This window comes from Mya arenaria, chromosome 12 (genome assembly GCF_026914265.1).
Source record: "Mya arenaria isolate MELC-2E11 chromosome 12, ASM2691426v1".
Lineage (NCBI taxonomy): Eukaryota > Metazoa > Mollusca > Bivalvia > Myida > Myidae > Mya > Mya arenaria.
The window spans coordinates 69,054,622-69,069,128 of record NC_069133.1 but is presented as its reverse complement, the minus strand read 5'-3'; the positions used below and the strand labels follow the sequence as shown (position 1 = coordinate 69,069,128).

Genomic DNA, 14,507 nt, shown 5'->3' with positions numbered 1-14,507 from the left:
GTGTTGCCAATAACTGGTTGTGCTAGTGCCAGTGTCAGAATGTTCCCTTCATTCAATTCTTTAATTGCATAAAACAATACAATTTTTATAGCAACATTTCTTTTACATATTAACAACTTTATAATAGAATGTTCTGATTTTTTTTTTATCTGAAGATTTTTTTTTAATATAATATTATGTTACACCAAGTTGTGTTTAAAAATTTCACGGAACTATAAACCCATGACAATATAGCAAGTTAGCACTTGGCTAATATTATGAAGAATGTTATGTGATTTAGTGCCTTTTTTATAAATGACAGAATATGTTTTGCGTGTATTTTGGACATACTAAAAGAGCAAGATGTTCTGTCACAAATATATAATATTACATTATTTACAGAATATTTCATTTCTTGATGTATTTGTTTATCTTCCTGTTTAGGGAATGATTTGTACATCGACAAGAACAAGGCATGCTGTAAAGTAAGTTTTCAGAATCTTTGCATTTTTGAATGAGTCCACTGGTGCCATAGGTTTGATGACAATAATAAGACATCAATAACCCCTTCTGGTTTTATAACATGCTCTTTCATGGGTCAGTAGAATGGATTACTTAAAGGCCCGTAAACGTCTGATCGTAATTCTGAATTTATTAAAACACTTATTTGTTAATAGGTCCGTGATATTTCTTAGTCAGACAATGAGATTAATTATCAACCCTGAAAGTGTCAACTTTAAAAGGCACGTACTGGACCAATAGACAGATACATAGGAAATTGACCCCATGCTGTGAGACAAGTCCAATAAACAAGGGATGCATAACGGGGAAATATCTTGCCGCTTATGTCTGAAGTATAATATAATAAATATAATAATATGTTAACTTCAGGCATGAGCAAAACTTGATTTAAAGGCTTGACTAAGACAACAAAATTGGAAATTTCCTTCATACGATTTTGCATACATATAAGATCTATAATAATTAAACTTACCGAGAAAAACGAAAAAGCACGTCAGCGTTTTGAAGATCAACATGTTAATTCCAATGAATTATTTCTTTTCAAATCTTTTCCCAATTCCAATGAATTATTTCTTTTCAAATCTTTTCCCTAAATATCACATTAAAAACCAAACGTCAATTATTATCAAATTATAATGTACTGTATTCAAGATTTACAGTTTGTTAAAATTGTGGAAATTAAGGGGACTGTCAACATATTAATGACTACATGTTAATCATACTATTATTCGTTCAATCAAACTCACTATTCTGTTGTATATGTGTAACAAAGTCAAAGATTCATGATTCAAACATATTTATTAAGTACTGAAAACATATTGTTTCTTCTTACATGATAAGTTTAATTTAAATTATATATCATGTGACATAATTATTTCTAATCAATTAAATGCATATTAAGCATATAAGTGAAAGAGAAAATTAATAAACATAATAATATGCATGCATACATAACAATATCAAAAGCCATATGGTTGATTGTTGGGGACATTGATACCGGGCCTATCGATACCGGGAATTCTGAAGAGAGTATTATATTACCCGGTACCGTCTGTGACGTAAAACCCGGTATCAACATACTTTGGTAAATTTAACAGTGATACCGGCTTTTACCAATATCGATACCGGGTACCGGCTTTTAGAACCACCCTATATTTTTTATAATTTTTTATTTTAAATATTTTTTTATTTTATGTTTTCATTATTTTTTTTGGTCAAGATAGTGAATATATGTCATTTTAAAAAATATTCCACAATTTTTCATGAAAAAAACTAAGTATATTAAAAAAAATACTGAGTAGAAATACCGCATCAAAAAACGTTCGATTTGGATAAATACGCGTCTTACTCAACGAGTTTTCAATATGTTCTATTGATTAGGTCCATTTGGAATTGATAATTTTTTGCACATGTTTACCATATATTTTTTATATATATATGTTACATGATAGCTTTATCATCTACGGGTTATCTGCCCTATTGTATATTTCTTATAACATGTATTCCTCCATAATATAACATGGTGCCGGAAGTGGGATTGTGTAACTCGAGGAAATTAGGTCACAATCTGAAAGGGATGAACAGCTGTGCAAATAAAGGGACACCATAAACATGGCCATTGCATAAGAAAGACTGTCATTTCAGCATTCAGGCATTTTGGGCCTATAGAGATGAATTATCTGTGACAAATGGCTTGGTCATGAAAGGTGAAAAACTAGTTATTCCTAGGATTCCTAGGATTCTTAGGTCACAGAGAAACTCCATCAGTCACCTGGGAATTGAAAAATGCTTATCCAGAGCAAGGTCAAATGACACTAATTAGCTCTGAGGTACCAGAATATCCGTTTCAAATGGCAGGGTGTGATTTGTTTTCACTGGATGAATAGAACTATCTGGTGATGTCAGATTACTATTCTAGGTATCCAATTGTATCCAATTGTACATGAGTTGTCAAACATGAAAAGTTCCACCGTCATTAGCAATATGAAAGACATTATGTCGCAATGGGGTATTTGTCAGAAAATAGTGACTGTTGGGGGTCCATGTTTTGCTAGCCAGGAATTTGACAAGTTTGCAGAGTCATGGGACTTTGTACAAGTAAAATGCAGTCCTTATCATAATCAGACAAATGGTTTGACTGAGGCCATGGTCAAGGTCTCAAAACGAATTTTGATAATGGCAAAACCAAACAAAAATAATCCCAGATTAGGTTTTCTTGAATATAGAACCACACCTCTCTCAGACATTGAATTCAGTCCAGCGCAGTTGTTAATGGTAAGGCAATTACGTTCCATTTTGCCAACTCTCCAGGAAAATTTGATTCCTTAAGTACCTCCACCTAATAAGGTCAAAAACAAAATTTCTGAGAGTAAGTCAAGATCGAAGCATAATCATGATAAAAATGCTAGAGTGCAGCAACCTTTAAAAGTAGGTGACACAGCTAGGATTCAGCGTCTTAATAAAACCTGGAGTCCAGCTACTGTGATTGGTCAACGCAATGAACGATCATATGTGGTCGAAACTGAGAACGGTCAAATTTACCACAGGAATCGGAGAGATTTAATGAGATCAAAAGAAATTTGTAGTAGTTCTAATGGTGCATTAATTCCTGATTCTGTATTGCCAGGTAATGAAGACTAGTGTGATTCGGCATGTTCTAAAACCTGGCCTGGCCTGGCCTGCTGACTCAACATTTTGTGTCAGGCCGGGCCAGGCAAGGCCAGATTTAATACAATTTGAGAGCACAAGCATCAAAAAGTGTTTTAATAATTGAATGCATGGGAATATTGTTAACACTAATCAGATATATTTTTGAAGTGCACAGAAGTGGGTTTACAAATAGTATCTTAAAATCAATATGTTCAAACTAAAGTTTAACGTACATATATTTTATTTTTTACATTCATATATATTTTATTTGTAATGATTATTTGATTTTTTTTTTCTTTTTTCAAGATGTAGAAATTTTATCTAACATTACAGTTCATATAGTTTACCATCAAGTTGTTCAAAACTACATGCATAGTTCTATTCATTATAGAAAACCTGATTTCTGTGTTCTAAAATCTAAAACATGCAGTTTATTTTCCAAAGAAAGGTATATCATTGTGTTCCAGTATATTAAATGGTTTAACAATCAGTATGTATAAAATATGGCTTGGTCAAAACTACATGCATAGTTCTATTCATTATAGAAAACCTGATTTCTGTGTTCTAAAATCTAAAACATGCAGTTTATTTTCCAAAGAAAGGTATATCATTGTGTTCCAGTATATTAAATGGTTTAACAATCAGTATGTATAAAATATGGCTTGGTCAAAACTACATGCATAGTTGAATTCATTATAGAAAACCTGATTTCTGGTTACATACATATGTATTTCATTTGTGACCATTTTTATATGTTTTGTCTTAATTTAAGATGTAGAAATTCTATTTAACAGGTTATATAGTTGAACATCAAGTTGTTCAAAACTACATGCATACTTCAATTGAACACCTGATATTTGTGTATTTATCTTATAAGTTAATGAATTTATTTTTATCAACCACATTCTTTATAAAAATAAAACACAGTTTTTTTTTATTTACATTAACTTGCACAAAACTCAGGTTTTCAATTGAGGTATACAAGAGTGGTCACAGACAGCTATATCCCCCGCCTCATGAGGGCATTTTTTTGTAATGAAAGCCAATCAATGGTAAGGGTAATTTCTCAGGAACATAAGAAATGTGTAAAATTAAGAAAGGGCAATAACTCTTCCTAAAATGGTCGAATCGCGAAAGCCCGACAGTATGCGCTGCATCACTATATAGTCATCAATCTGTGAAAGTTTGGTAGAAATCGCATGAAAAACGTAAGAGGAGTTGCGAAGAAACCAATTTTAAATGTAAAATAAATGAAGGGCTATAACTCTTTCAAAAATGGTCGAATCGCAAAAGCCCGACAATATGCACTGTGTCACAATATAGTCATCAATCTGTGAAAGTTTGGTAGAAATCGCATAAAAAACGTAAGAAGATTTGCGAAGAAACCAATTTTAAAACCAATTTTAAATGTAAAATAAGCAAAGGGCAATAACTCTTTCAAAAATGGTCAAATCGCAAAAGCCAGACTATATGCACTGCTTCACTTTATGATCATCAATCTGTGAAAGTTTGGTAGAAATTGCATGAAAAACGTAAGAGGGTTTGCGAAGAAACCAATTTTAAATATAAAATAAGCAAAGGGCAATAAAGCGGAGGATGAAAATATGGCCTGTCCTGGCCTGGCCGACACAAAATGCTGAGTCAGATTTTAGAACATGCCGTGCGATTCAAGCTTAGATAGAGCATTGTCCAACCAAGAAATGCCAGCAAGCAGCTCATCTACAAAAGTTAAAAATGGTAGCAGATGTGTAAATAGATAACAGAAACCATGGGATTTATTGATAACTAGTTAGTGACTGATAGTAAAATCATTAATAATAATTGGTGAAACGATTACCAATTACATCGACCGTTGTTGAACATATATTGATACAGTTGTTAATTCAAATGTATGTATATATTGGTTGTTATTTCAATATTGTGCATAGCTGTTCTTATAAAGATAATTTTGAATATTTTTCATTTATAAAAACAATGGAGATGTTACATGAAAGCCTTATCATCTAAGGGTTATCTGCCCTAGTGAGTTAAATACCTAGGCACAGCCACATGCTTATCAGTTCTAGTTTAGATATCGTACAATACATGTCGCAATAAATAGTTAGAGCACATTTTGTGCTGTTCTTATATTTATATGTATACCTCCATAACATAACAACACAGTACACAGTTTTCATAATTATCAATGAATGAAATATATCATATAAAAGAGTTAAGCATTCAAATATTCAACAGATTCATATAAAATTATGTGCTTGCAAATCAAAATAACAGAAAACAAAGCACAATAAAAGCCTAACATAAATCAATTCACAAGGCTTGCATGTATTACCTGTCATCTCATTCACTTTCAACATTACACTAATGATAGATGTAATGAAACCATTTATCATCATCCTAAATTGCTCCAACTGTATTTTTTTTGTTAAAATAATGCTATACCTAAGTTATAAGTTTAACAGTATATTTAAACATTATGTGTATATTCCTGGACTAAGATATCAACAATTTCATTCCATCTTGTTTATCAATATAACAGAATTAAAATGACTCCAACAACATGTAATCTTGTTTTATTATTTAAGGTACCGTAAGCATAAACCAATAAGCAATCAGAATTGAATTCCGAAGTCTTCTTAAACTGCTGCATTAAAAATCTTTGAGATAAACATGCATTTGTCAAACACAATGACATGAATATTAAATTGAATACCAACAAAGAAACAACATCTTTTGTTAAAGGTACATGTTTGATAATTAAATATTGATTTAAATGTCACATGGCACTGCTTTGTTTCCTTAAACATGTATATAGCTGTAAAAAATAAAATTACATGTACCGGTACATTGTAAACTTGAGTCTAGCAATTTATTCAAACACATTAATAGCTACATGTATAAGGTCGTGCAAATAGGCCATTAATGAATTACATGTTATGCAATAACTTGCTTGTAAGCCATTAACAAATAACATGTAATGCATTGCCTTGCATATAGGTCATTAATGCATAACATGTAAACAAATTACTTGTAGGCAATTAACAAATAAAATGTAATCCAGTTACTCACTTGTAGGCCATTAACAAAATAGATATAATCCAATAACTTGCTTGTAGGCCATTAACAAATAAGATATTATCCAATAACTCGCTTGTAGGCCATTAACAAATAAGATGTAATCCATAAACTTGCTTGTAGGCCATTAACAAATAAAATGTAATCCAATAACTTGCTTGTACGCCATTAACAAATGAAATGTAATCCAATAACTGGCACATAGGCCATTAACAGACAGCTCATTAAATATGCACCTTTTTTACAGATATATGAATTAGAACATAATACTTACATCAAGAGGTGGTAATATTTATTTTATCAAATGGTCTGATGATATATTAAAAAGATATTCTCTTATTTCTCCTTAATACGTACAGGTTTAACCAATAAGATCATTCTAACATGTTCTACCCTTATTCACAAATAGACAGTTTATTGGATGAAACCATGACTATCACAGATATTTTAATGGAATTGATACAGAAAATTGAATACCATAACTAATCATGCAGGTTATTACTACAGCATTTAACAACCCATGATTGGACAAAGACAATACATATAGAATGTTTATGGACTTTAAAATATTCATGTGTCACCAATATATGAAATATGATGCTCAAATATAGCACAATTGTACGAAATCCATCTCAGATAATGAAGCTTGTATGAGTATTACAAAGACACCTATATTTGTTCAAAATCACTTTATTACCTGATACATGAACAGTAAGGAAATTATCGTGTACCTGTACATAATTGCCTTCAATCAAGTAATGTTCATTCTAAATCAGAAGTTAATTGCCTTATTAATATTCATAGCAATTACAAACATACACTGATAACACAAAACCTTAACCGGAGAACAGTAGTCACAAACATTTGCATAGGTCAACATATACTGCACCAACAGTGTGTAGACACTGGTATATGTATTAAACCACACTTCACTGCCATAACCATGGAGAATTAAGGGAAATGCCATCATAATCATTGCCACTGTGTTTTGAACAATTGGAAATTTAGCAAAATGGTAATATAATGACACACAATTGAGCTACATGACACAATTTCGAGCCTTCGAACATTCACTTGCTTTAATTTCATCCTAATATTGAATCTTTATGGAACATAGAAAAAAAAAAGTTTGATGACAGTATTTTTAAATAATTGGGTTGTTTGAAACAGTGAATGCAGTTGACTTTCGTAGGAACTATGGAAACATCAGTCAAGTAATTTACGTTAATCGCAAAAAGAAAATGATGCCTCAAAGACAATCCTTTTAAAGAAACAAGTTTGGAAGAAATTAAAACACATTAAACAATTAATTAATTTTGGTAATTTTCATTAATGCTTATTTCATTTGTAATAATTATTTCCAAAGAACCAAAATCGTGCAATGTAGCCAAATTGATAGAAAAAGCTGCCTGAGACATATTAATTATCCTTTATTTTCATGATTCCATGTAAAGGCCATGCATTCAGCTCTATAAAGCATACTATGAAAGCTAAACAAACTTTAGTCACATTGAAATAAGATGCAGATAAAACATTTTGGTTTTCCATTTATCCATTTAGACTGCTATTTTCAATTAAGAAACTATAACTGAAAGTCATTTCTGTATTACATGTGTTACTCAAACCAGTTTTTACCAGTACTAGAATTTTCATTAAAGGGATCTCTCACAGCAACTTTTAGGGAAAATGTTTAACTGAGTCGTAGTAAAACTAGGTCACTGAAAGCTTTCATCACGCAGGAAATGTCCAAATCTTTTTTTCGAAATATTTGACTTTGAACTGCATTCATACTAGGATGGGGAAGAAAATAGAACCCATCCCCAGGTGTCATTACTTCAATACATTTTAATCCTCTTGACAGAACTGCCTGTGCTCGCTCTACATTTATAACGGGATACTTGCTTGGATAGTGATATATTTTGGCAAAGATCAATATGTTTCAAGTCTCTCAATGTTGATTGTACGAAATATGCATTTTGTTGCAAACTATGATACTGTCACTTAAATTCATGGATATAAATCATTAAATAAAAAGGTGTATAATATCATAAGAGGACATACTTACCCGTTCGTACAATAAATTTCTATGCAAAAGTACATGGAGGAAAAGAAGTTCTCAAAAGTACATCAACATTGTATACAAAATATATACAAAATATATTTATGGCATCTATTACCTTGGTTTACTATTTCAATAATCATAATCCTAACAAATACCCCTCATAAAAAAGAGCAGTATAAAAAATATTAATACAGTAGAATGCTTTAATTTTACCCCTTATGAGAAAAGAGCAGTATACAAAATATTAATACAGTAGAAGGATTTTACATGTGTTTTATTTTTGCTTACATCCACGACTCCATCAATTGCGTATTTAAAACTTTTCTAAATGAAAACATAAAAACTGTCATGTTTACAGAAGCAATTCATATAGACATGTCACACTTTTTTGCAATTACTTAACTTTGCCAAAATGGTTGAAATACAAAAATAGCTTAAAAAGACCTTCTAAATTTATAGCAATCCAAAATGTATCAAAATGAAACAAATACATCAAGACACCAGTAGTCTTTGAACACGAAGGGTATCAGCTTTGAATAATTTCAACGTAGTTGGCGGGAAACATTCCTCGTGAGCCGTTAGGGGCAGTGCCAATCCACCAACCTTCGTCTATTTGTTCGACATGTGTGAGGACATCATCTGGGTCAAAGGTTACCTCAGTGTCATCAGCTAAAAATAATAAAATACTAGGTCATTTTTTATTTTTTTTTACATTATCTTCATAAGAATCATACCTGCATTGCTAGTATGACATATTCTATGGAGTAAAAGAATTATTGTCATAGCCTTTGTGATGTTTTGGATGGCATAGACAATGACAGTATCGCTGCACAAAATTTTTACCATTGGATACCCAATAGTATGAAAGATATTCACATGAAACATTTTACCAGTGAGGATATGCATATGTGTTTAATATAAAAGGTCCTTTACTCTGGGCCATAATAATACTGGCCAATCTTTAGGGTTGTTCTGGTGGGATATATGTACTAGGGTCAACACAAATAGCAACTAACATACCCAGAGATTAAAGTGTTACTTTAATTAGAATTTTGCTAATCACAGCTTTTTATTTATATTCAAGCATAAATTGGAAGGCCTTAGGTTAAGCAATAAGTAACAACTGACTAACGGCCACAGGTGTAAGGGCTGCGGGCTTTGGGCAATAAGGATGGATACTTCAGCCATTCCAATTACCTTCTGACATAAGAGAGAACTAGGTTCACACAAGCCTGGTAGTGGTTTATTGCACACACAGCCCCTTGTGGTTTAAGGGGTCACCTGTTCATGTGTGTGGACGGAGTTTACCAAAAATTCACGGCAATGACAACTACCTTCTGACAAAAGAGTGAAAAGGGTACTCACAAGCCTGGTAGTCATATAAGGCAATACAGCACAGCCCCTTGCCCTCTATAGGTGCCCTTTTAGGGGCCACTTGTTCATGTGTGTGGACAGGGTTTACCAAATGTACACAGTGATTACAACTAGGTTCTGACAAAGAGTGAAGACGGTACTCACAAGCCTGATAGTCGTATAATGCAATACAACACAGTCCCTTGCCCTCAGGTGCCGCAGGCTCGGGGTTGGGGACATCTGGGGCCTGTACTGCTTGGATGTCTTGCTCCACTGAAACAATGGCATTACAGTTACTGTAGATAGGTCTTTTCTCATAATTGTTTGGTTTTGCATGCTTTTGTAAAAATAACAATTTGTGACGATATTTCCTATTCATTCAAAAGCAATAATATATTTAATATTTTGTAGGTTTGCAAGATATGACAAATACTAGTACACAATTAAGTTCTTCCAATGGTGTTATTCAAAGGGAATAAAAGGAAGATTTTTGTGTTGTTATTGTCATATTTGATAATTTTAATTATTATGACTATCATTTACATTATTTGAGCGTACATCATCTATTCTTTACTAACAACTTGAAAAGTTCTATGACAGTCTTTGTTAACAGATATGCAGATATATTCATATAAACTGTACATGAGAAAAAGGACAGGCATCATACAAGATATTTTATTGAATGTTGTTTGTCCATGAAGGTTGTATAAAGGTCAAACATGCTCTGTGGATAATAAAGTGGTTGCGATAAACTCCTTGATATTGTGTATATGAAGCCACTCGTACAAGTTCAAGTTGTCGTTGGCATAAAAAGCATGGTTTGCAAGGGTATCGGTAGGATCATCAACTCGCACTTAAAACTATGTCCAAGCCAACTTTTCCATGTATCACGTAGATCATAAATTGTACATGTGTCTTTAATACCAACTCCACCCTTTAAACTTGTACAAAGTACACATACCTGGATGACAAAGCACTCAAAAAGTAGTCCACATACAAGTTTGGATTTTGCAATCATTATTTACATGTACTTAGAAATGTAAAAATTAAATATAATTGCAAGAAAACAGCCAAAGACATTGTATAGAACATGTTTATATGCGTATAACAGGCAGTTGCCTTGTTCATGTAGAAGACAGTTTACCTGCTGGCTTTGATTTTCCTAGAATCAAATATATTAAAAAGCAGAAAACAATATTCTAAATGTAAATCAATAAAAAATATAATACTATTTAAATAATGGTTCTACCTACATGTATTTATCATTGGCTACAGAGAAACATATTTTCTAAGCCTCCTTATTATAATGTATTTAAGCAATAACAGGAACAAGAGGTTCATATTTGCCTCCTTGATTACATTCCTTGTTGAATTTGTATTGTCATATATATACTCTGTGTATTCGCAATGTTCTTTTTTAATTTTCCTAGACTTAAACTTGGTCTATGGTGCAATTTAACTAACAAGAGTGCCGAAGAGAGAACATCAACGCTCGTCTGTACTTTGTAGTCAATAAGGGGCATAACTTAACACTTATTACCCGGTAGAGCAAGAGTTATGGGTTTTTCTACGCATGTGAACATTATCACTGGTAATGTAATAGAAAGTTTCATGTTATTATCTTGCACAGTTTAAAGGTTATGGCCAATTTAAAGTGTTTTGCTTCAATTGTTCAAATTATGAAGGGGCACAACTTGACAATTATTAAAACCTAAGTAATGGGCCTTGCTACAATGTGCATTTTGCCACTAGTAATATTTGCATGTCTTGAACGGGTTTTGAAGTATGGTCAAGGTTAATTTTTTTGCACAATGAAGCTAACAACGCAGATGACACCAAGAATACGACAATAACTTCACAATATTTTCTACCAAAACAACGGATTCCATTCATATGAAAGGGGCCGAGTTCAACACACAAGATAATGGGATGTATGAATGTACAGACATATATATATGCCTCCTATAAATTTGTTGGGGCATAAAATAAAAATATTTAACAACTATGTATATAAACTAATGGTTGTATGTGGCCTTTATCAAAAAATTTACCTTCCTCTCCCCAGTCTTCATCAGCCTCCTCCTCATCTGAGTCTCCATGTCTGGGTGGTAGGTTTTCTGCCAGCAGGTTTTTTCCAGCTGGGGGTTGGGTTGGTGCCTGAGCAGGTGGTGGAGAAGGTTGCCTCTTTGGTGGGGGACTTGGCTCCCTTGGGGGTGGAGAAGCTTCTCGCTGAGGGGGTGGGGACGGCTGCCTCTGTGGGGGTGGGGAGGGCTCACGGGCCGGTTGAGTGGGAGGGGGAGAAGGCTGTTTGCGTGGAAGCTGGATGGGCTGTCTGGCAGCTGGGGGCTCCTCCTGGTCCACCTCACCAAAATTGTGCTTCAGTTGCCTGAAAACATGTCAAAGTTTGAAATGTTTATATTTTACTAGCATTCAACATATAAAAAATAACAGTTAGTAACGGTAGCATAATAAATCTAGATCTCATTCATCTACTTCAATAATATGCATTATGTAATGATAACAACTTGGTCAAGAACAGACTGTCAGCACAATAAATTGGACTCAAGAGCTCTAGAGAGCCTCTGTAAGCTTAAGGCATTCATTTTTTGCAAGACGTTTAGATGACTTAAAGTTCATTATAATTGCAGTTATCAAAGTACCTTCTGGGTGGTGGGGGTCGATCCTCTGTGTCCTCAGACTGTGACTCTTTCCTCTTGAAATATGAGCGAGCAGTGGATGTTTTGGCCGATGCGAGCTTCTCGGCCTCTGCAGCCCTTTCCCGTCGCAGCTGGTCAGCACGGTGACCACGTTCTTCTTCATCTCGTGCTGCCTGCTCCTGGTCGAGCTCCTGAAATTATTAATTGTCTATGTAAATCAAAATGTACAGATTTTAGTGTTATTTTATTTTCAGAGTAATTCAATCTAGGGAAGGATCCAAATGATCCATCAATACAATACAATTCCATACAATGTAAGAACCTAATATTGGGTTAATTTACCTTCAATGTGTGCTTAGAAATTACAGTAAAATCATAGAAGTATTAAAATTTATAGCTGTTTTAAATGTTGAGTTATAAATCTAAAAACTTATTGCCAAAGCAGAATGATTTTAAGCAATGGTCATGTGTAATAACCCCACCCATTGTTTTTTCTGCTGTTGGTCGTCAGACTGGCTGGCACGTCTCTCTGCCGCCCTCTGCTGGTTGATGGCCTTCATACGCTCCTGCAACTGCCGCTCCCGCTCTTCCGCCTCCTTCGCCTGCGTAAAAAAAGGATAGTATATGAGTGGGTATTTTATATAAAAACTAAGAAAGGAAGTTTGCTTGAGTTGGTCAAAGATCCCCTTAAAGTTAAGCCAAGTTTTTATTCTTTCTGTTCCAATTTATCATGAATTTTAAGGTCAAATAGCAATAAAATAACAAAGAAAATCATTTAGTGAGAAATCCATTATTTTCTAAAATATATGAAATAACATCTTGGGAAAGGACAAAGTTTACATAAAGGTAAAGGCTAAGGGCTTCTAAAAACCGGCAATTTGCCGGTCTGGACCAATTTTGACTTTGCCAGACCGGTTACAGTTACAGAAAATGGCTAAATAATCGGTCCGAAAGCGGTTTTTTCAATTTCAGTTTATAATAGGCTATAAATTGTGCTAGGGCCATGTGTTTAAATGGATGATATACATGTGGAAAAGTGTGTGAAAGGAAGGGAAGCTACTGTGTATCTCAAATATGGACAATGCTTATATTGAAGTGTATGGATATGAATGGTATCTGCAAGTGTATACCACTTCAGCCTCAGTTTCATCTTTCGGTTTGGTCTCCTTGATAATATAAATTGTACAGACTTTTAGCAGAATACATAGTGAGGTTTTAAATCTAAATGGTATAGATCTGAACAAACAGCAGCTTACAAACAAGAAAGTAATAGTCTAAATAGAGTCTGTCAAACAATCATGATCTTACATGAACAAATCTTTCTTACATAACTCATATGAGATTATGCATGATCAGCCAATTCCATACTCTGGAATCAGTGTTTGTATGTCCTTTACAACAAGGCAAAGCAATAAACAGTAAAACAAAGCTCTTATTCTGGGAATGGGATGTTTCTACAGGCAACACAAAACATGTTGTTCTTGGCAATCTGTGAGCTAAGTTTCATGTAAAAAACTTGAACGATTTTCAAGATGTGGCCAAGGTTAAGGATTTTGCACCCTGATGCCAACATTGACAACACCAACGATATGACAATACCTCAAAACAATGATGACAACATCAATGCTACCACAACACCTCCCAAAAAAGACAATCCAATAAAACAAGAGAATTGCGAGAAACTAACATACAAAGATTGTATACAAATGCTATAACAAAACATGTTAATATAAACAAACTAGCACAGATTACACTGAGGCTACTGAGAGTAAAAGAAAACTTCATTGTACTGGTATGAAGAAGCAATGTAAAACACTGATTGTTCAGAACTTTGCTTAAGTTATTGATGTTATTAACATCATCATTATTGACTTTATTTCTTAGGAAGTTTTACTGATACACTATACACTAGTGTAAGTGATCTGCAGTGTTTCTTACAAATTTTTATACAACTGAATAAGCCGTGCTATTATTTATTGAAACATATCAGCGCATCATAAATAAATTTCATCAAAAACTTCAGCAAAGTTACGAATAATCAGCCTAATATTTCAATATCCACTCTGAACTAGTACTTTAAACAATATGCCCATACCAAAAAGCCAGAGAGTGTATATATGCAAAGAAATACAAAAAATCTGTAATTTACTAGACATTTTAAAGGTACTTTTACGTTTTATAGGGTCAGACATGAAAATGTGTAATGGGAA

At 33.4% G+C, this 14,507-nt stretch overlaps 1 protein-coding gene across 2 annotated transcripts in view; it reads right to left on the bottom strand.

Annotated features, from left to right (window-relative positions):
* Nucleotides 1-5,316: 5,316 nt before the first annotated feature.
* The window catches only part of LOC128212237 (drebrin-like protein), a 14,145-nt gene continuing 4,954 nt past the window's right edge, over nt 5,317-14,507 (bottom strand). The window contains exons 8-13 of one of the 2 annotated variants that reach the window (XM_052917585.1): nt 12,780-12,899; nt 12,301-12,488; nt 11,692-12,026; nt 10,785-10,802; nt 9,806-9,913; nt 5,317-8,956 (exon numbers count right to left, since the gene is read on the bottom strand). In XM_052917585.1, coding sequence (XP_052773545.1) covers nt 8,814-8,956; nt 9,806-9,913; nt 10,785-10,802; nt 11,692-12,026; nt 12,301-12,488; nt 12,780-12,899 — 912 coding nt within the window. In that variant the 3' untranslated portion in view covers nt 5,317-8,813. The remainder of the gene's footprint in view (nt 8,957-9,805; nt 9,914-10,784; nt 10,803-11,691; nt 12,027-12,300; nt 12,489-12,779; nt 12,900-14,507) is intronic. The other variant, XM_052917586.1, reaches the window with a different exon arrangement.